Source organism: Panicum virgatum, chromosome 5K (genome assembly GCF_016808335.1).
Source record: "Panicum virgatum strain AP13 chromosome 5K, P.virgatum_v5, whole genome shotgun sequence".
NCBI lineage: Eukaryota > Viridiplantae > Streptophyta > Magnoliopsida > Poales > Poaceae > Panicum > Panicum virgatum.
In genome coordinates this window covers 36345687-36368265 of record NC_053140.1, presented here as the reverse complement: position 1 = coordinate 36368265, position 22579 = coordinate 36345687, and the positions used below count along the sequence as shown (strand labels likewise).

General features: G+C 49.1%; 2 protein-coding genes across 2 annotated transcripts; both read right to left on the bottom strand.

Annotated features, from left to right (window-relative positions):
- Window positions 1-10647: 10647 nt before the first annotated feature.
- LOC120707202 (formin-like protein 20) lies at window positions 10648-13780 on the bottom strand. The gene has a single exon (XM_039992041.1). It carries the CDS (start codon window positions 13447-13449, stop codon window positions 11011-11013), a length of 2439 nt encoding a protein of 812 aa, XP_039847975.1. The 5' UTR covers window positions 13450-13780; the 3' UTR covers window positions 10648-11010.
- Window positions 13781-19348: 5568 nt separating this feature from the next.
- Window positions 19349-22349, bottom strand: LOC120707201 (UBP1-associated proteins 1C-like). Its single transcript, XM_039992039.1, has 6 exons — window positions 22139-22349; window positions 21949-22023; window positions 21217-21344; window positions 19952-20399; window positions 19745-19858; window positions 19349-19631 (listed from the first exon to the last, which is right to left on the bottom strand). The coding sequence occupies exons 1-6, from the start codon at window positions 22223-22225 to the stop codon at window positions 19557-19559; spliced, it is 927 nt and encodes a 308-aa protein (XP_039847973.1). The 5' UTR covers window positions 22226-22349; the 3' UTR covers window positions 19349-19556.
- Between the last annotated feature and the right edge of the window lie 230 nt (window positions 22350-22579).

Below are 22579 nucleotides of genomic sequence, written 5' to 3'. Positions count from 1 at the left end.
TACTTTTGTGCACAGCAGATCTTTAATATTCCGTAACGACGCACCTACGCTAAGGTAAGCAAGGAAAGCCTTCCTGGTAGTCCTTTAGAATAGCCCACGTGTTTCATACGTACGCGGATCCCGTATGATGAGCATACGAGGAGGTGATAAGGCTCCATTCAAACGAGTCTGTCGCTATCTGCCGCCTGATATGAAGCGCGGATTTCCTACCGTGTGATTGTAACCACGGCCGTCTCGTAAGGCAATGTTACGAGATGTAGACCTGTCATGCGGTTGGCCATGACCGTGTAACTTGGGACACGTTTACCCTTGGATGTTCCGTAAGGCAAGTGTACGGGAAGTGAATATATTATTATGACATATGCAGCGCTGCCCAATCAGCGTCGAACGTTTGGGTGCCATCTCTATAGTGGATGGTAATGTATGTGTGAATATGTGGGAAACTGCATATGCGTTACCCGTGTGGCATAGGACACATGGGGGCTGTTCGTGTGTGCTGGCACGAAGAGTCCAGAAGTGGTTATATCTTGTGTTCTTCTGCAAGTACCCTAACCACGTTACGTAAGTTATGAACGTAAAAACGACTAGTATATATAGGGAGAGTACGTATTGTGCCACCGATTGTCCTCGTATGCCAAGTTATTGGCAATTGTATGGGTGAGGAATGATAGAACGTGCATGCATCATCTCATCTTGGGTTGGTTTGATTGCCTTGCTTGTTACGTTGTTTTACTAAAATGTGTTGCTTCTACCTAAATGTCCTTCTAAGTTTTGTGTTGTAGTAGCGGAGCCAACGTAATCTACTAATCTAATCGTGAGTTGAGAGGATCTTCCGCAAGTCAGTAGCTTTGGGCCATGTGCGAACCTTACCGTTAATCCTATCTTGTCATTCAAATCAACCTTTGATCTATTTCTTGAACCAATTCCAGCAAAAGCAATGTTGCTTCTTCCTTCAGTGCCTTGATGTTTGTCAGCAAAATCATTCAATACGTTGTCCAATGACCATGCTATTCTCTCTTGATGTTGGGTTTTCCATTGTTGGGCATTTTGATTCCGATATCTGAAATCCTATACCTTATTCTTGCTCAGATAATTTTTGGATAAATTAAAAAGATTCATGACAATGATAACTTTTTGAATACAATTATAGTAACAATGATGCATCGCATCATTTCATGTCATTGGTTAGTGCATGGTGTTGCATCATCATCATCCGGAATCCATAAACTAACTACCGGGTATGCGTTCGGGTACAACTTCGAGTTGTCTTCAGTTCCCTTAACCTATCTTGTTGCTGCTGGCACTATTGAGTTGTTATTCCTGTTTTCTTGTGGTGGTGTTGTAATCACATGACTCTGATGCCGCGACGGAACCTAGGGCCTCATGTGCGCTGCAGCCACATGATTGAGCCACTAGGGGCGCGCTGGTGCCTAGGTATATGTGACGTAACTCACTGCAACCCCTTTTATGCAACCTTGCTAGTGTCCTAACTTCTAATCCTTACTCAAGGGTATAGGGTTAACGCGAGGTTAGTCACGAGGGAACGGTCATAAGACGCGTGTTGCATTGTGTGCATCACAAATTCATCTGTGTATGCATCATATTTTATGCATCTCATACATGCATAAATAGGAGCATCATCATCTTTGCATCATGGTGTATGCATCAGTGAGCTAGCATCATGGCAATCGCATCGTGTCATATGCACCATTTCATCCATCATTTTATTGCACTGGCATCGCAATCATCCATTTCATGAATGCATCATTGCCATGGGTATCGAGCATTTGCACTCTGAATTGAAGCATTTTGTCATTACCCCTTGACATATTGGCATTGCATTGGCATAAACAAGCGTGTTTTGCAACTAGCATCATGCAGCTCATTCTAACAATAATCCTGAGCAAGGATGTACCAAAAACTCCTAGACCATTATTCCGTACTATCCTTGCTATCCATAAGCTTGATGATGAATCTCACCGATGTTTGTTTTCCTCATGATGTGATCTCAGCCCTGTGCAAAATTGACCACCTTGTTTCAACGTATTCTTTGTTTGGTTTAACTCTTCTTCTCAGTCTGAGAACTTTACATAACTTAATTATCCTATCTAGTTGAAGGGCCGTGTATGAATCGAGTTCAGTGTTTTCTTAAAAGCATCGTCGTCATCAGGAGCCGTCCCTGGCTGCATACAAAGAGGAAGTTCCTTTTGCCTCAGTGGCAAAATCCTAGTTCTGGAATGCGTGTGTAATCTTTTGAGTTCCATAAATGACCCTGATCAAGGTTTGGAGCTAGAAAATCTTAAACGCAGTGCTAGTTACGGTTGTTTGTGTTGCAAAAATCCAGGATCTATGCATCCTGTAGACATTTTCGTTGACCCGCTTACCCTAGCCAAGTTTCACCAAGTGCTTGTCTATGTCTGTGGTATGCCCGTGTGCCTGATGGTCAAAAGCCATACCTACAATCATGGTGGAACCTCTTTGTTGTTTATCCTAAAGATGATCTAGTGCAATGCTAATATCTTTTTCTACCTTGGCGTCAGAATCGTTCCCTTGCGAATCATACCATTGCTTTATCAACCAAATCTATGGATGGTATCTCTATTTTCTTATGTGTCCTGCTTGTTTCATCTCTACTTTCCTCAGGCATCTGAATGGTTATTGGGCTTGATCTCATGTTGCTGTCCAACCGGACCGAATCTCATGTTGATCGGTAATCATGTAATCTCGTCGGTAGACGCAAGCTGTATGTGAAGCTTAAGCAAGAATCTTATATTCCTGCAGTCTGTGGCGGTTAATCTCTGTTGCTCTCATGTCATGCCTCTGTTTTTGGATAACCTCCTTGCTATCCCTCCTTCTCGTAATGTTTATCCATGCACGATATATCTGTGCTACATGGGATTTCTCATTGGAAGTATGCTGGATGGCGCCGCAATGAAACCGAGGGTCTCCGGTGAGCGATCGACACGTGGTTGTGCTGCTCAGCACGCGCTGGTATCGAAATTATTAATTAGGATCCATTATGCAACTACACTAGTGTGTTTTCTCCTCGTGAGCCTGTCCAAAATCTACCTCTCATTTGTTCTGTCTGGAGATCTATATATCAGACCTAAATCGAATAAGTCTTCCTTCTAAAGTTGCAAAGAGGATAATCTTCGAAGGAACTAGTAATGGATGTGAATGTGGGAAGACCATAAGAGGTGGTAGATAAGGGACTCGGTTTGATTTGCCCAGATGCTCAAGCAACCTATGCCATTACCGTTGGAACAAGAGGGCATAAAACCCGCAAAGTTGGACAAGTTACCATTCGGAAAAATCGTAGGACATATTGTGTTTCTCACACTTTATTCCTTAATTTTTCTCTAAATTCTCAATCCTTATCTGCAACAGCTCCTACCCTCAACATCAATCTCCTATAGCGTGATTGTTTCCTGTCGCCTTTGATGGTTAATCTGCTCTACTTTCCTTGAAAGTCTTTCGTTCGGAATCTCGGGACGAGATTCTTTTAAGGGGTAGGATTGTAACACCCCGGGTGTTAATATCGTGCTTTGGTGGCTAATCGTAGCTTAAGCGTTGTCATTAGCATTAATTGTGCATGCATAATTATAATTGAATTTCATGTCATTACATGCGATCAAAGATAATTATGTTTATGCCAATTTCTGCTAAGTATGTTTAACCCAAAAATTTTGAAGATTGGGTTACTTTCTAAATTTCATTAAAAAAATCCAGTCAAACCTCGATTTGAATTCCTTTTGAACTAAATTGCAACTCAGTTTTGATCTCGGTTTGGCCTGTTGTATTTCTCAAATCATGGCTCAGATCAACTTTTGCCCAAAAGCAATCTTGTAGATCTTTTCATCCTCTACAACTTTTGTTTTGGCCAAATTTTAAGTTTCAATATGAAGTTTTGAGTTTTGGACGGTCAAAATCGAGCTGAGTTTCATTGAACCATTTTTCCCTGTCTGTTCATTGCTCCCGGTGCCCATGCCGCACACCCATGCCGGCGACTCCACGCGCCAGCCGCCCGAGGACGCTCCCTTCTACGGCCATCCACGGTGTTCGTGCCATCCTTATCTATCTGCAAAGCCAACTCGCTTTTCCCCTCTCCACTCTCGCTCTCTCCCCGAGTCGAGCTCTGCTCGCACGCCATCGCCGGCCGAGCACCACCCCTACATCGCGCCCTCGCCCCTCGAACCGCAGGCCCTTCCCTCGAGCTCAGATGCTCGCTCCCCCTCCCTTTTCCCCTCTCCACTCCTCCCAGAGCCAGTCCGAGCCCCTACTCGCGCGCCAAAGGGCCGCCACGCGCCATGGCCGCCGCCTTCGCCTAGCTCACCGTGGAGCTCCCACCCCCAGTTCTCCTCCGCCCAAGCCAACCCGCCCGCAGGCTTCTCCTCGCGCTGGTGAAGCTCTCAGGCCCGAGCCCGCCTCGAATCGGCCGCCGGAACCTCGCCGTCGCCGCTCACCGCCGCCGCCGGCTCCCATCGCCTGCCCTCCTCCGGCCACCTCGGCATCAACCGAGACCACCCAGAGGTAGCTCTCGTGTCTCTCATGCTCCCCCACCCCTCCCTCGTCGCCGGGAAGCACCCCATCGCCGGAATCGAGCTCCCTGAGCCTCCTCTGTTCCAAAAATCATGACCAGGTACCTCGTGCGAGAATTGAAACTTTTCCAGGGGCCTATCTGCACAAGCCAAGACTCAGATGAATAGTGCCCTGAAGGGTTCTTTTGCAATACATTGGCTGAAACTTTGGAAAATAATAGTAAATCATAGAAAAATCAGAAAAATGCAAACTAAAATTTGTTAGATTTCTTGTTCTAAGATCTACAACTTCCCTTACAGGTTGATCTTCAGTGTCTAAATAATTTTTGCTCTAGTTTAAATGTTAGTTTAAGTGGTTGCAAGTTTTTGAAAATGCATGTTTAGTTCACTGTAAAAAATTTAGAACTAGAAGCTATGTGCATGTTTATAAATCTATTTTTGTTCTATTTGTCTTGCTAGGGCTAAATTAAATGTTTTCTGTTGTCAATAAATGTTGGCAAAATATTGTTGCATGCTTTATCAATAGCTCATCATGTTGTTAAATTTTGGTTGCTAGATCATGTCCTCAAGTTAAGTTTTTGCATTTGTTTAGTTTCTAGCTATATCTTTCACTTTCCAAAAGTATTGCTAAGCCATTCTTTTCTGCATGGTTCAATACATCAAGTATGTCATTTTTGGGTGAATCATATTAAATTTTGTTGGCTAGAAGGTTTAACTAATTCCTGAATGGTGGATGCTTACAATGATTTAATTTAAGTTAATTCGTGTGGCATGCTTGATGTGCTTGTCGTCTCCTATGAGATGCTTGAGTGATGGTTAAGTTAAATAGCTCTAGGTGCTTATGCTAGTATGTTGTACTTTTATGAATGCCTTGCGTGTTGCACTTCCATGCATTCATACATATGCATTGTCGCATCTCATTTAGGTACGATAGATGAACCGTACGAAGGACGTGCTATTGGAGCCGAACCCGAAGACGATGTTGGTGGACATATCCAGAAGACAGATAGATGGATCCCGATGTGCATGAACGAAGGAAGATGCTCGCCAGCAAGTATCATCTAACTAAACACTGATTTAGCGTTACCCCAGGCAAGCCCCGGAGCATAACCCCTAATTTGAGTATTCAATGTTTATTTAAGTATTTGTGCATTTACGTTTTTAGGAGTTGTATGGAACCCTAGTATGCATGTTTCTCCCTAGGTACCTATGAGTCTATACTAGTATACAGGTGTCGTTAGTATTGCCATGCTTAACTAGGATCCGGTAAAAGTCGAGTGATTGCTGTCACTCGTGAGCTATAGGTTTTTGTTACTTATGGCAATGTGGCTTGAGAATGAATCAATGAGGAAAGAGAAATGGAGACCGGGCAGAGATGATTTTGGTTTTGGATATGGATATGGAATGTATAGAAAGTAAGCCTCCGCCTGTGTCGATTGAGGACCGTACCGTTGTTGGCCCTGCTGACCGAGTTTGAACAGTACTAACCACATGCCAGAAGTAGGAGGTAGTCGAAACCGGTAAGCTAATTACCTAATTTGCAATGATACTTTTAATCGCGACCTGCTACTCTGGGAGTGGAATGATGGCGGGTGTTGGAGTGTATGTCGCCTCCGGGTTCTCTGGGAGTTCGCTGTGAGGGGCCCTTCACCCGGGTTTTAGCGGGCGTGATTCAGACGTCGGGGTGATGATGAGAACAGTTGACGCCTGTGGCCTGGCGTGGTTTGCATATGTCGTGTGAGTTAGGTCCACCTTGCAAGGTTAAATCGAATCAATTCGCCGTCTCTCTCGGTTAAGAGAACCCTGGTCACTGCGTCACATCGTAGTAAAGAAGTGGAATAAAAATTGAAAGGCGAGGATGGAATATATGTTTATTGTACTCTTGGAAAATATAATGTGATATACCATGTTTGCTCTAGATGTTTATGCAAACCTAGTTGTTATTTTACTTTAAACTTGAGCTAAAATATCGAAAATAAGGATCCACTATTAGTCGCTTTCCAGCAAAAATAAACTCCAGAGCCAAAATGCTTGTATGTCTAGATAGTGGGCTAAGTATACCCATGCTGGATAAGCCTTGCTGAGTATTAGTATACTCAGGGTTTATTGTCACCCTGTTTTCAGGTAACTGCTTCTGTTTGGAGCTAAGCAGGATTCACATCGGTGGGCTCGATCTGACGTCCTCACGTCATCGTAGTCATCGTTGTTTTTCTAAACTAAACTTCTATTTAATTTCCGCTGCATTTTGAACTCTGATATTTTATGTAAACTTGTTTGTAAAACTCCGCATTGTAAATTAAATTTGAGAACTTTTGTCTGTTTGTAATCATCTGTGCTCGTCTTCGTGCGAGACTTCCAGTGTTTTTCGATCCTTAACCCGACAGACGACCGGAGTACACCGTTTTAAGTGCATGGTAGCTTGATTAACCATTAAGATGATAGTTAGCGCACTTAAGCCGATTTAATTTGGACGGTTCTGTTACACGAGGCCAAGGGATGAAACAAAGAACAAATATGCAGGGAGGATAGGCAATAAATACTCACTAAAAAGAACTGAGGAAACTAAAACGAAATCATCGATCTGCAGAAGACATCTGCCACCGTCCAAACCCTAGCAAGACTCTTCATCCACCTCCTCAAAGAACACGGCAGGAGTGGCGACGCTAAATGAGCTCGAACGGAACGGAAAAGGAAGCGGAACGGTTAAAGGCTCGGCGCATCAAACGAATCACGAATTGGACGGCTCGGGGCAAATTGCACGAATCTCAAACACTGGAAGGTGGGGGAGAAAAAATTCTTATGTTAGATATATAGGATCCGCTCTTCAAAAGGGCACATCAAAAGGCCAGCCCGATCCAACCCACTCCGCCCTTTTGAAGAGCTCACAAAGTGCCCAAATATAGCCATATGGGAGCACATCGGTACGATGATGCAACCCATTCCCCAGGCCTAATAATGGCGGGACAATAAGAAAACAAATATTTTTTAGGCAAGAGGAATATTTTAGTAGAATGTATGAGAGGTCCAACAGTGGTGTGTCATTTAGGTCCTCAAACTTTGAAAACACAGGTCTATAAACTCTAAAAGTGTATTTTTAAATTCATAAACTTGTATTTTGTGTCACTTAGATCCATAAAATCCGAAAGTGCATTTTTAGATTTATAAAATTCATCCATGAGTAGCCATGTGGCTACAGATGCACCCGCAAAATTCACTCCGATATCGCTATCCACCAATATCTTTCAACTCCTCACTGAGAACCATTCTGGATTGACTCAAGTCTAACATAGTTATGAGATTTTTTGCCACAACACCTGCCGCCACCATATCCAGCTACCCATGCCTAGGAGGACATAATATCCCCTGCTACGGTACACATGTTGCTGATTCCCTCTGTGACGTCCTCCACCTTTTTTTTCAAGCCATCACCCACTCCTCTCCACCTATATTACGGGTCATATCTATATCTATGCTCCAAAACTAGTAAATGGCAGTCCGTAAGAACCCCTTGAATCCCAATACATGTCAATAACTTACAAAATAAGTTTTTCATCCCTCCTCTCTCCTCTCCTTATGCACTTTGCATTACTAGGCTTCTTCACTTACAAGCCTATGTGGCTTTCAGCAATGACCAATCTGTTGAATTGGCCAGCCTTTTCCCCCATTAAAAACAGGCTTGCCTATATATTATATTATAAATGGCTTAAGTAAAAGCATCGCGGACAGGATTAAACACAAGTGTTCAAACCACTTTATTTTATCTTATATTCACTAAATTTTGTATTGATCTCAGAGTTGAAGCTACTGCAATCTTTTAGGAGAATATACTCCTAGTTAGTATATAACATAATTCATTTACACAATTAAATATAGAACATTGGTCCAACAAGACAAGATTGACAAGTCGCAGTGGAGAAAAGATTTACAAGGAAACTTGGCTTGTCAGCTCGTTTTACTTAAAATACACACTGATAAGCGTGACCTTGACAACTCAGAAAAGCTTCACTTTAAGCAATCATCCACATTTTAAACCAAGAACTAATACATGGTTCGTTGGTTCGAATTCATGGACAAGGCTTCTTCAACCCCATATATAACATAGTATCAAACTATTTCCTCATGTTTCAAACATACCGAACCAAGAATTCAAAAGCAAAGGAATGTATAGTCAAGCGTGGTGCTCCAATTGTGGCGAAAAAAGAAGAAGCAAACATAGCATATGTATGACGTGGCAGTGAGCTAGAACTTCTAGTCTATGTTTTGGCACCAAAGCCACTGATGCAGTTGGCGTGGCAAACAGCTGCCCACACCACCACCTCCAACTGAAACCAATGAACCGAGAATCTGCAGCCAGTAGTCTAGTACATAATTCTAGTGATGGATAGCACAGTTTGTGGCCAAATTAGGAGGGGCGATGAGTAGTTCTGCTGAGAACGCAAGACATCATGAACGCATCAACATCAAACCGGAAGTAGCAGCGGTGTGCAATCAGAGTGAGGAACTAGCTAGATTTGTTGTAGAACCGCAGCTTTGTAGAGTGAGGATCAGTGGCCAACTGATTGTTCAGCTTAAATGATGATACATGTTTGATTGATTTTGTCTATTGAAGTGCTGAATGTCTCAGTATGACGTGGATGTTTATCCATGCATTGTTTCTTGTTCTTTAGCTGGATCCATGTTTGTGATTTGCTGTTGGAACAGAGTTCGTAGGCAGACAAAATTGGCTGCCCTGAGCTTACTTCGTGTTCCAATCAAAAGCAGTGATAGGTCACTTCCATTCCATCTCTGCCTCTCATTGCTTTGATGTTCAATGAGTGCGCCTAATGACACAGGAGTCCGCAGGAATGCTTCTTCACTATAGCTTTGAGCTTATACTCGAACAAAATTACACAAATAAAAACAAAAAATACTAAACGGTCCAACAAGATAAGATTTGATGTAGAAGTGGAGAAAAGATTTGCACAGAAACTTGTCAGGAAAAATATTGTAAAAAGAACACACTGATAACCTTGAGCTTGACACCTCACTATAGCTTCCCCCTTAAACAAATGAACCACATCATCAACATTAACCTATTCCCCCGGTTCAAATTCATGGACAAGCCGTTTTCACAATGCATTAAAAAAACCAGCATGAAAACACATCTGTGCCTGCTGATGGACACATAATTAAAAGTAGCATAAAACCATATATATCTGTGTCTGATGGACACATAATTAAAGCATCTCCTCGTGTTTGAAAAACACGGCCGAACAAATCAGGAACTCAAACGCAGGCAGGAGGCTAGTCCTGGTGCGGTGCCCCAGCAGGCAAGACCAGGACGTGAAGAAAGCGGCCTGCAGCTCGCAGCTTGCTTGCTTGCTTGCACTCAATCATGGAGCTCATTTGGGAGGCCCCATGCAGCTCGAAAGGGGATGGGTTGAGGGGCTCGTCTAGGAACCCATTAGCGCTAACATAATTTTATCATGATTTCCCATGATACTATCACCTACACGCTCCATGGAGCGACATCCACCAGCAAACTGGGATTAGATTAATGCACACGATGTTTGGGTGCTACTGCACATTCGGATCTTTTTCTTGCACTGAAACTCTGAAAGGCACACTACTCGTCTACTCCCTGTCTGTCAAGCAGTATAAGCTAGCTATTTGTTTGTTAATTGCGATGAACAGCTTAGCCGTACTGCGGGTATCAGTAGATGTTCCTAAAAAAAGTAGCAGGAGGATGTTTTTGGCTGTCAGGTTGGTGCTGCGCATCGTGGCGTCTCGTTGTCGTGATGGGTGGTGTCCAACCACACGAGGCCCAACCCAATCCATCAGGCTAATCATGCAGGAGCACCACAACCGGCCACATTCATTATTGTTTCAAACGAATCGTCTTCTTCGTCTCTAACCATGGGAATGCCGCACCAAACGCGCACACTGGAATCATCGTGCTCGACAGCTTGCTGCTGCACCCACTGCTCTACTCGATCCTATATCGTGCAACGCATGCAACGCGGCAGCACCTGCACGTTATCCACACCACCGTACGTCCAAGTACAAGTACACGTACGCGTACAGGAATGGTGTACGTACACGAACAAAAAAGTACAAAGAGAAAAAACGGTAAAGAACTAAAGATGCGTTACTTTCTCATGATGTATTTTTACAATCTCCAAAAGCTTCCAAAGTGCAATAGACATGAAATTTATCAAAACGGCTCACCTAATGCAGCACCCAAAGAGAGCTTTTTGGCCATTTTAAAATAAGCACAAAAAGGGCTCCCTCTTCCACACACACACACAAACCTCACTGTCAATCCCCTAACTACCCAAAAATCAAGCGAAAAATTCACAAACAGTACTGTACTGCAGATAAACCGGTATTAGCAGGCAGAATAATCTTTTGTGGTATCTTTTTTTCCATTTTTGGAGGACCATTTTTTCCAACTCTTTTTTCTTTGTTTTTTTCCTTCAAAATGTCAGTGTCATTAGAAGCCGGCGGCGACAGCAGCGGTCGCCGGCGTCTCCGGCAACGAGATGCCGTCATCGTCCTCGTCGTCGCTGCCGAAGAGCGACCCGATCACCATGAACTCCCCGTCCTCCTCAATCTCGACGGTGGCGTCCTCTTGGATGTGCCGCTGCCACTTCTCCCGGTACGAGTTGAGCTTCTCCAGCTTCAGCCCCTCGCGGAAGCTCTCGATGAACCTGTCCGCCTTGGTGTTCACGTCGGGGCTCGCGCAGTACGAGGGCGCCGGCGAGGCCGGCACCGAAGGGGTGTCGCCGTCGCCCTCGGGCACCAGCGGTGGTGGTGGCGGAGGAGGTGGAGGCAGCGGCGGCGACGGTGGCGGCAGCGGGTAGTAGGTGTAGTAGACGCGCCTGGGGTACAATGGCGGCTGCTGCGCGTGCATGTGCGCGCGCGGCGGGCGCGTCGGCGGCGGTGCTGGAGGTGCGGGGCGAGACGGAGGCGGAGGCGGCTTCGTCGATCGGCGAGTGGGTGGTGGCGGGGGTGGCGGCTGCGGCGGCGCGGCGAAGTGGATGCGGCGGCTCTTGCTGCCGCCCTTCTTGTTCTTGAAGAGGTTGGAGAAGATGGAGGACGGCGGGGGCGGGGGAGGCGGCGGCGGCGGCGGGGGCGGCGGGGCGTTGGTGGTGGTGCGGACACTGGAGTCGGGGCTCGCCGACGCGTCGGACGACGGCGGCGAGCAGTGGCCGTCGGAATGGTGGTGGTGGTGATGGGGCCGCCTCTTGGCCTTCATGGTAATGCTCTTGCGCTTCTTCTGGTAGAAGAGAGCAATGGCGGACGCCAGCTCCTTGGCGCCGCCCACGCTGCCGCCGCGCTTCTTCTTGCTGCGCGACACCGTCGACGGAGGCGGGGGAGGGGGCGGCGGGGGCGGCGTTCCAGGCGGGAACATGGCCGGCGGCATCGGGTTCCTGACCTCTTCCACTACAATCTCTTGCTCGAGGAGGTCCTCTGGTCTCGGCAGTTTCTCGACGCTGCGCCGTCGCCGTCGTGGAGGCGCCGGCGGCGGAGGCGGAGGCGGTGCCGCAGCAGGCGCCATCACCACCGGAGCCTCCTGCTCCGGTATCACGTTCACCGTCTCCGAGCTCCACCTCATGCTTCTCGACGGAGCCACCGCCGCCTCCCGGTCCAGCATCGCATCCAGCGACTCGGAGTTCCACCTCCTAATCCTCGCCGGCGCCACCTGCTCCGGTATCACGTCCACCGCCTCGGCGCTCCACCTCATGCTCCTCGTCTGAGCCACCGCCGCCTCCTGATCCAGTATCGCGTCCAGCGACTCGGAGTTCCACCTCCTGAGCGTCCGCGGCGGCGGTGGCACCCGCGCCTCCTGCTCCGGTATGACGTCCGCAGCGGCGGCGCTCCACCTGCTGCTCCTCGCCGGCGCCGTAGCCGCCTCCTGGTCCAGTATCGAGTCCAACGACTCCGAGTTCCACCTCCTGATCCTCGGAGGCGGCGGCGCCACCCGCACCTCCTGCTCCGGTACGACGTCGTCGGCCCCCGCGCTCCACCTCCTGCTCCTCGCCGGCGACACGGGCGCCTCCCTGGGCCGCTGCCTCTCCTCCTCCACCTCGGGCATCTTGGGGAACCTCTCGACGCTCCGCCTCCGCCTCCGCGGCTCCCGAGGCGGCGGCGGCGGCGGCGACCGCCGGCCGCGCTCGACGAACGTGTCGACGGGGATCGTCTTGACCTCCGCGGCCCTCACGTCCCAGGTCCGCTCCTGGCGCTCCGGGCGGCGGCTCCGGTAGAGCTGCTCGTCGTCGTAGGAGCGCCAGGCCGCCTCGGGCGACGCGAGGCTCCAGACGCCGTCGGCGCCGAGGCGGAGCTCCGGGTAGGAGCTGCTGCTCTTCATCCGGCGGATCCCCGGCGCCGCCGCGTGGCTGGGGGCGCCGGGCAGGCTGGCGTAGACGCTGTCGAAGGAGTGGTGGTAGCCCTGCCCCCAGACGTCCCCCGAGCCCGCCGCCGCCGCCGCCGTGGCGTCCTCCGCGGACAGCGCGAGAGGCACCTGCGGGCCGTCCTTGGCCGCCGACGAGGAGGAGGAGGAGGCCGCGCCGGATGAGGAGGAGTCCCCGTCCCCGGCGCCGCCGCGGCCGAGGAGGCCGCAGAGGATGGCGAAGAGGACGAGGCAGAGGTTGACGACGTCCCAGCCGCTCTTGAAGCTGATCCCGCCGCGTCGGTACCCGCCGCCGCCCCCGCCGCCTCCGACCCCTCCTCCACCTCCCGCCCATGGCGTGGGGCCGCCGCGGCGCACCGCGGAGGGCAGGAACGGCAGGAGCAGCAGCGCGAAGAGGAGCACGAGGACCCAGACCTTGGCCCCGCCGGCGCCCGCATTGTCGTCCCCGTCGGCGTAGGACGACGCGCCGCTGGTGCTGGGCGCCGCCGCGGCCGAAGAATCCCTCACCTGCCCGTCCATGAGCGGCGTGGCGCAGAGAGAATTCGGAGATGGATGCGAATCCGAACGGCAAAAGGGGGCAAAAAGCTCGCTGCTCTGCGACGTTGCTGCTGGCTTTTTTGGCTGATCGATCTGATTTTCTCTCGCTGTCCTGGGCTCTGCGCGGCGCTGCTCTCTTCCCTCCGCCTCCGCGAGAGAGGAGATGGGAGATGAGATGTATATATACTGTGCATAGGCGAGGTGAGGTTTTGGTTAAGATGATCGCTCGTCCTGCTTATACCGTGCCGCACGAAATGAAATGACGCCACGATTTGGGCGGAGAGAGGGCGCGTACGGTACGACGGGGGGAGGAGGAATGATTAGGCGAGCCACTGCTACAGTAACCTCTCGCTCGCTGCTCTGTCTTAAACAATGCCGGTCAGGTCAGGTCCACCGGCAGCCACTCACGCGCTTGTGCGCGCCGAAGAAGCTTCGCGGCCAAGCAGCAGCAGGAGCTCGCCCCATCATCAGCACCGTGTTGATTTTGTTTTTTTTTGTTTTGGTTTTTCGCCGGAGCTGACAGACAGGTACTCAGTAGGCAGGCCGCAACGAACAGGTCGTCGCATCCGGGCGGTGATTAGCGGGGTAATTGCGTGCGGGGAAGGACGAAACCAACTGCCAGGGAGGGGGGCATGTGCTTCGGATGATGATGATGTGGCGCGTGTATTCCGGGACCCCGCGCGAGCAAGCAATGCGTGTGTGCTCCGTGCGATGCGCTGGCAGTAACGTCTTCCGGGCGCTCTGCTGCGCTGCTGCCGGAGAAGCTCCTGGTTTCTGTTCGGAGAAGCCGCTGAGCAAAACCGGCCGGCGGCGTGCGGCATTCAGGCGCGCGCGCGCTCACGCGTCGAGCTGGTGCCCGCCCGCCCGCCACCAACGGCAAACCTAACCGAACCCCGGCGGGCTGGCTTCCTCACGCGCATGATCCCCAGAAGCGCCGTTGCGTGACATCATCGAGCGAGCCCCGGAAGCTGCTCAACAATCTCGGTGGATCGGACTGGCCGATAGATTGAGCCCCAAATCCGCCAGAGCCCCCTGACTAGCTAGGTACAACGTGCCAACTCTTACCCGCGAAAAAAAGAAGAGAAAACGTGCCAACTCCCAGATGGTTTCGATTTGGTCATGGCGTCTTTCGGCTCCTCCCAGCGTGGAGCCATCATGCCGCGGGCGCCTCGGCCTTTTTTTTTTGGCTTGGCTGCCGCCTGCCGGGGCGGCTACCATTCCTGGCCGTCGCCGGCGAGCCGGGCGGTCCCGCTGGGTTCCAGCCGAGCAGAGGGGTGTGAGGAACGGACGGATGGTAGTGGAGCACGGTGAGGTCCCTCTCCTTCCCCCTTGGCTCGCCCATCACGCACGCTACGACCAAACGCGCACAACAGGCAGGGTGATGAACAGGAGTACATACTACTTCACTCAACTCATCCTTTCTATTTTCCCTTTCCTGGTACCCGGCCAAAAAGCGTCCCCCCGTATTATCGGCAGAGAGCGCGACGACGATCTCGTTCAAAGTTGGGACGCTTGGGCAGAAAGGTAGTAGGTATCTGCCTGGACGTTCCAAACTTAACCCGCGGAGAATCATCATATTATTCCTCCTGAAAACGCTGCACGCCCTTAATTTGTTGACATTGACCGTGACGAGTGCTTTGTGATGCTTATTACAGCACTTAATACTATCTGGCATCAAGACAGGGGCACAAAAAAGGTGCCTGCCCTGATTCTCAGGTCAAAACAAAGCAACGGCGGCGGCAGAATGCAGGAAGGGGGAAAAAAAGAAAAAGAAAAGCTGCGATTTGGACGCTAGCCAGGCGGGCAGGCTTGTAGCAGACAGAAAGCAAGGTATGGTCGCTTCCAAAGCGGATAGATACCTTGGAATCAGGTTGTATCAGGCACTCTACTCCCTCACTACACGCGCGCACGGTACGCTGCTGCTAATTTTCTACCTTGATTCCAGCGCAGCCAGTCCCTGAATAGAGAAAGGAACAAATACAGCACAATGCGGCTGGAATAGCATCCATCCTTTGGAATTAGGAGTACGTATAACGGAATCCCGGAACCCGGATGGAAGGAACACGCTTACACACACACAACAGCACACACGTCATGTGTGATTACTAGATGAGATCCACTCAAGCTTAATTCATGACCACGAGAGATGAGATACTGCCTAATCACCTACTAGACTGATCAGAGAGAGAGAGAGAGAGAGAGAGAGAGAGAGAGAGAGAGAGAGAGAGAGAGAGAGAGAGAGAGAGAGAGAGAGAGCATGGCACGGTTTATAGGCGTGCTGCGCTTTGTTGCCTGAGAATTGGGATGAATTGGAAACCCTGCTTGCCGTCACTTCACTCTCCCAGTTAACCTATGAGACATCTGGCCATCCCGCCCGTGGCCCATCACATGGTATTTCTCCGTGCCTCCCGATCATCTTTTCCAATGCCCGATTTTTTCCGCTGCTGTTTTTTCAGAGGTCGATGGCGATGGGTCAGAGACGACGACGACGACGGATCTGAGGAGCAGGCCGGGCAGGGGGTCCGTGGGCGGTGGTGGTGTGTGATCCGGGAGCCTCTCCCTGCAGGGAGGAGGGACGATCGCGATGGTCCATACCATGTGTACGCACGGCGAGACCGACGGATGGCGCCGCCGCAACCACACGCCAGTCTACTGCCGCAGCCCTTGACACAGTCGGGGGGCATCGGCATCGCTGTGCCTGTGGCCTGTGCGATTCATGGGGGCTCCCCGCTCCGGCGACGACTGGTACGGTGAAGGTCGGACAAGATCCTCCTCGTGCTCGTCCGGTCGTCCTTGCATCGTAGTACTCTACATTCCGCTTGAATGTTTGGGTGTTTGCGTACCTCATCCATCAGACGATCACCGTCTGTGCTGTGCTATTCATCCGAGGGGGAGGGTGATCCGGAAGACGGAGGCTGCATGTGGTGAGTTTTGCCCTTCGCTATCACCCCCTTTTCCTTTTGGTTCCGAGAAGAGAAACCAGGGAGGGGTGTGCGTAGTGCAGTAGGCTGGGGTCTGTGGACCCGGTGGTTGGCATGGTCGGCGGGCGCTTTCCACAAGGCTTTCAGTGCAAATGATTAATTGGCCGGGGACGCACTCCATGGCGATTAGGGATGGAAACGGTAAGAAAATAGAAAAACGGATATCCGAAAATATCCGAGATATTCGAATTCGTATCCGTGCGAATTCAATCCGTTTCTATCCTAAGAGATGAAAATTGGAAGGAAACACAAATATGGTTATCCGAAATATCCGAATCCGTATCCGTGCGAATCCGATCCGTTTCCATCCTTAATGGCGACGGAGAGCAGTTTTCGGTTCCCTTTGAAGTTGTGCCTAAAGCCCTAAACTAGAGTGCACTTAAGTCCCGGGAGGCCGGGAGTTGCTGCTTGCATGACCGGCCGGCGCGGCGGGCAGAGACCAGTTGAGGATGGGAGCGGGGGGCGGTGCGCGACTTGCCGGCGCGGCGAGCACACCGCACCGGTTGGTCAGGGGTTCTCTTGTGTGCGTACGCTCTCTGCTGCCGGTTGGTCAAAGTTTTTCTTTTCCCCCGGGTCTCCATGATGCCCGTGAATGTTGCTGTTTTTGGTTTTTGCTGCCCTCTGGTTGCCCGCGGGGCTGGGCCTGTTTGTACGCTGCCTTTCGGGCCTGTTCCATTACCCGACGCCCAAACACGTAGAAATGTAAATGGTACGGATATTTTTCGATCGTATTCGAATTCGGTCTGGAAGTCCTTATTCGATTTCGAGTATCCAATAACCGTAACCGATCCGTATCCGAATGCTCAAAAGTTACATTTTTATGATGTCGATATCCATTACAATTTTATTCGAAAAAACTAACACTATCCGTATCTGACTCCGTATTCGAATACAAATATAAAAATAAATACGATATCAATAATATACGTCCGTATCCGATTTGTTTTCATCCCTACGAGCAACAAGACACCAGCACCGCAGGGTCTGTTCCATTCCATCTCATTCCTATCAGCTCGTAACACTGGATGATTGGATATTCCGATCCAGGTCGGGTGAGTGTGCCAAAAGGCAGCTGAGCAGAGCATTCGGGGGGGGGGGGGGGGGGGGCAGGCATACGCTTGCAGTTGTAGCTTGTAGGGAGAGAATGGAACCGTCTCTGCTTCATTCCAAGTTTCATTATCCATTGTTCAAATGCGGCTCGAACCGGCTGATGTTTCCGTTGCTTCTGCCCGTGCCTGTAATTATGTAATACATCATCTAATTTAATATCTCTTGTGCGCTGCGGTTTGGTTTGGCGAGGAGAGGAGAGCTGGTCAGCTGGAGAGGAGGGAGATGGGATGGAGGAGGACAGGACAGGTGTGTGGGCGGTGGCGTGGCCTGGGAGCCTGCCGGGGACCCTGGCCGGGTGCTGCTGTCAGGGACGGTCCATTCGCATTGCACGGCGAGAGAGACCGTCCCGATGGCGCCGCCGCAACCGCAGCTCTCTTATCTCTGACAGTGCGACTTGGGCATCCCGTATTTTATTTGGCATTGCTTAATTAGTTCATTCATTCTGGACTAATCAAAATGGGATGGGAGGGAGTGCTATTCTTGTATTTTTCCTGTCCCAAAAACAAAAAAGAAAACAGGGATGGTCGCGTGGACGCGGCAGCCAGGACCGGTGGTTGGGTTGGGAATTGGGATGGCTGGCCTGCATGCGCTTTCCGTGAGGCTTTCAGTGGAAATGATTGGTCCAGGACTCAATACTCCTGCATGGCTGCATCGAGCTTGCATTGACCGGCCGGCACTCAGCTAGCAGCAGCTAGCTGGGAGGGTGCCACGTAGATGGAGCCGAGCTGCGTGCGGCTGGGTATTTTACGACGGCGGCGCGGGAACGGAGGAAGAAGAACGACTTGCCGGTGAGCCCGCGTCGGTTGGCCACGCGCCCACGGTGAGCCAGCCAGTAAGGCCCCGCCCGGGCGCCTGGCCCCTCCCCTCTCCTTCCCTTCCCTGCGCGCTTCCGCCGCGTCCCGCTGACCTCTCTCTCTCGCGTGTTTACATGGCTGACAGGCATCATGCATGGCGCGGTACCTCTCTACCCGAGCACCAACATGTTTCTCACTTACTCCCTCCTTACTTTGAAAAGACTGTAGTTTTGGATAAAGTTTGGGTCGAACATTAAAAATATAAATCATGAATAACTTTTAAAATATTAAGTTTCAAAATACAAAAAACCATATGAATATATTTGTCTTGAAAAATACTTTCATAAAAATATAAATATATAACTTTGTGATAAAAGATTATTATAAACATAAGGAGTTAAAATTAAACTTTGGAGATCGTATCTCTGTTCAAAATTTTGCGGCGACATGGGTCCACTAGGGTGCGGTGGGGGCATGGAAGGGATAGGATTTGAGTGTGTAGATCTAATGGTTGTAGTTGTTTACACAGATTCCAAAACTCTGAAAAGGTGTAAAAAGCTAAGATCTACCGGAAGATAGGTAGGAAATCGAATTCAAAGCCATAGCGGCGGGCCCAACTTTGCATTGCTTACAAACTCCAAATGTTCATCGATAAACAAAAGGTGAAATTAGCATGGAGTACGGTGGTGTTTCGTATTTGCCAGGGCCCAGGGCCCAGGGCCCAGGGCCCAGCTTCTAGCTGCCGATCGCTGGGCCAAAGCGGCTACCGATTCAATCAGACTTGACCTTCTTGAATGTCAGACCTTGGGGCTTGAGAGGAGAGATGTCAGAAAAGCTCGCGAGATGAGCGGAGTTCGCGAGACCGGGGCACTCTACTTCAGTACTATTTACCGAACTTTAGTAGGTTTTTTGTTTACTATTCCCTATATTGAGCAATTTTGCATTAACAGTCTGTTGTCAATCTGACACTCAGATATGACCAAGGGCATTCCTTGACAGCATGTAAAAGTTGCAAATTCACTTCAAAATGGTCGCCGCGAGAATTGAGCTCCCAAGTTCCCATAATGTCTGACAGTTACTGGATTTCATTGACAATCCATGCGTTACATTCAATTTAACCAAAACTTGGCCACAAGCCATCAGGAAGTAGACACCAAAGAATCAGACGGACCAACAATGCCAAAAATCGACTGACAACCAGTATCTAAGATTCGTCATCATTCTTCGCCACCAATCTAACGCGCTTGCCATCAACAGAAAATCTGGAGCTTGAAGCTATCTGCAAACAAGAAACAGTAAAGCAATGTGCATCAGGTAACAAAATACTCTACATAGGAATCTTCAATGAGCGAAAAACAAGTAAATTAGGTAGATTTGTTTTGTGGCAGTTACTTTATCCATCAAGGTAGCATAGAGCCCCTCCTTGTCTTCAGTCAAGCCACATTCCTGCAGCTCCTTGGCGACAAGCTTTTGCAGCTTCTTAAGCTTCATAACTCCATCCGGACTCTGAAAGAGAACAGCTAAACTATCAACACCAGATAATTTCAAGGATGGGACGACATACGAAAAAATACATATTTTTTTGTACAGATGACCCACCGTCTTCAGTGTCTTAGTAATAATCTTCTTCCACTTGATCTTTTGTTTCTGAACACTTTTACAGTCAGCACCACCTGCGAGTTCATCTGCAGCACTCTTTGTTTTGTTTTCTGACTTCCCATCTTTAGATTGTATCACCTCTCCAATGTTTGAACTTGTTAAATGCTGTCTTTTTGTGTTATATGGCTCCTCTATGGCCATGTCATCCACTCTCTTTCTTTTGCCAGCATCCTTTTCTTCATCTCTTTCATGATCGCCACTCTTACCCCCATTTGCTTGAGCAGATTCTATTGTAGGAACAGCCGTGGTTTCCTTCACATCTGCAGTTTGTTCAGCTCCATTTGCTTGCTTCTGGGAAGCATGGAAAGCTTTCGCTTTTGCCCTATGCTTCTTTCCATCAGCATGCAGTAAGAGAGTCTGCTTGCTAGTGGCAGTGGTATTGCATAGGCTGCGACAGAAATTAACTGTAAGTAAACAAGTTCCTAGATATCCTCCAAAATATCTAAGCAAGGTCCAGAATTATATCCAAAGAAAGATCTAAACACTTCAAAATTCAAATCCAGAAATAGAATACATATGAGTGAAACAAGAGATTGTTTCATTTGCAACGTGCTGGACAGGGATGAACCAGATGTTATAAACCACGATAGCAAATTTGCTTTCTTAAACTTTTAAGTTGTCTGGAGAAAAAAAATCACCAAACTCAACTTAGCAAGCAATAAATGTTGAAGGCATTTGAAAATATAACATCTAATTCAAACAAACTGTGCCAAATCTATGTAAGAAGAGATGCTTTACAAATAAAAACGGTAATAGCAAATGATGACCTCAACATAACACATGTTTACTATATGAGTGCCAAAAAAAAACTTGGACTGCACATGTAAATAATACAATACAGACCATTTCAATGGTTCCAAGCAAGTTTCTCTAAATGGTAAAGAAAAGCAAGCTACAAAATTGAACATGATCATAGGTATTTGTGACTTCAAAGATATCTGCAACCTCTTGGTTAGCAGTTTTACCATGTCTGGTTGCCTACATGTATGTACTTGCAGACCATAAAAATATTAATTTAAATCGCCTAAATAATTCCAAGCAAGATTTTACAAATGCTGACATTAGTAAGCATAAAAATACAATATAAACATCAATCATAACCAACAGTTCTATGGTTAGGAATCAAGACGGCTAAAAGCTATCATAGATGTTACTAGCACCAGGAAAGACCATTGTGTATATACTATGGAATCACATTGGCACACCTGCAGAACCAAGGAGGCCGTGTCGACAGCCCAACATTGATATCTACATCTGCATTTGGCTTTGGTTTATCTGCCTTACCCTGCGCACCCTTGGATGAGTTGCTCTGTCCCTTGGGACCATACTTCTCCTGAAAACAAGATATGGCAGAAATGAGCACTAGCTTGAATAATATAATTAAAACATAGAACAATAGCAACAATAACCAGATGTTATAGTCTAAATGTACATTTAAAACTTTTCAAAGCCCTAAATCTGCAGAACACACTCTGGGGACTCCTATATTAATCTGCACACGAAAGAAATGGCTCAATTAGAAATTGAAATTCCTAGGCATTATAACATATCCCTTCACAGTTATAGAACCCTAATCCTAATCAAATGGTAAATAACAAAATCATCTTGCAGGCAGTAACCTCTTTATATAGCTTACCAAGGCAACAACAGCAAGAAATGACCCCCAAAAATCCCACTCTACCAACCATACTGAACATGTCTACGCACCCCAAAACATAGTTGCTGAGCAACCTGGACTAGCCTCACTCCAGTAGCAATAGAGGAGTGAAGAAAAGAGAACACTCCCAATCCAATCCAATGCAACACCAATTCATAGGCAAGGATTACCGGATACCAACCAATTGCGCTGTCAAACACATGACACTACACACTGGAATTGCACAGATCAATAAGAAATTGCACAGTGCAGCGAGGGAGATACAGGCAGAGGAACTTACGGCCTCGGAGATGCACTGGGTGTGCCCCTGCACGGTGTCCTGGCTGAAGAACTCGCCGCAATCGATGCACGATAGCTGGCGCCTCGCAAAACAACCAAGAGAATCAACCACTTGTAAGCTGCGGCGCCAACGGTCGGTCCACGAAAGGGACCGGAACAGGGGAACACAGGGGTGGGCGTCGTGCTCTCACCTTGGAGGCGTAGCAAGAGCGGAAGTGGCCGGCGAGCTTGGGCTTCTTGAGGTTCTCGCCGCAGTCCTCGCACTGGAACCACACCATCGCCGCGCCTCCCCGGAAGCTTCTGGCGGCAGGAGGCACGCCCTCGCAGACGAAGGGTGGTGGTTCGAGGCGTGGGCTAGCTAGGGTTTTGACTGGAAGGAGGCGCGGCGAGGAGAGGACTCGGGTGGGAGGTGGGAGGAAGGAGGAGGGCCCAACAAGGGTGGCGGGAGACCGGGCCAATCTGGTCGGATCGATAGGCCCAGCCCATAAGGCCTTTTTCTTTCGCAAGGGCCCAGCCCACGAAGCTCACAGACGCCAGTCGGCCACGGCCAGTGTGTGTACTGTGTACTTTACCTGCTCCCTGAGGCTGGAGACCTCACCAGTCACACCCAGGGTTCACCTTTTCGTTTTTTT

Excerpts from the sequence above, each read along its gene's own strand:
- LOC120707202 (XM_039992041.1), bottom strand. The coding sequence starts at position 13,449 with ATGGACGGGCAGGTGAGGGATTCTTCGGCCGCGGCGGCGCCCAGCACC.
- LOC120707201 (XM_039992039.1), bottom strand. The coding sequence starts at position 22,225 with ATGGTGTGGTTCCAGTGCGAGGACTGCGGCGAGAACCTCAAGAAGCCC. Across the intron at positions 20,400-21,216 it reads CGGCCTCCTTGGTTCTGCAG|CCTATGCAATACCACTGCCA; the intron begins GTGTGCCAATGT and ends TTTCTGTCGCAG. Across the intron at positions 19,859-19,951 it reads TTACTAAGACACTGAAGACG|AGTCCGGATGGAGTTATGAA; the intron begins GTGGGTCATCTG and ends GTTCTCTTTCAG.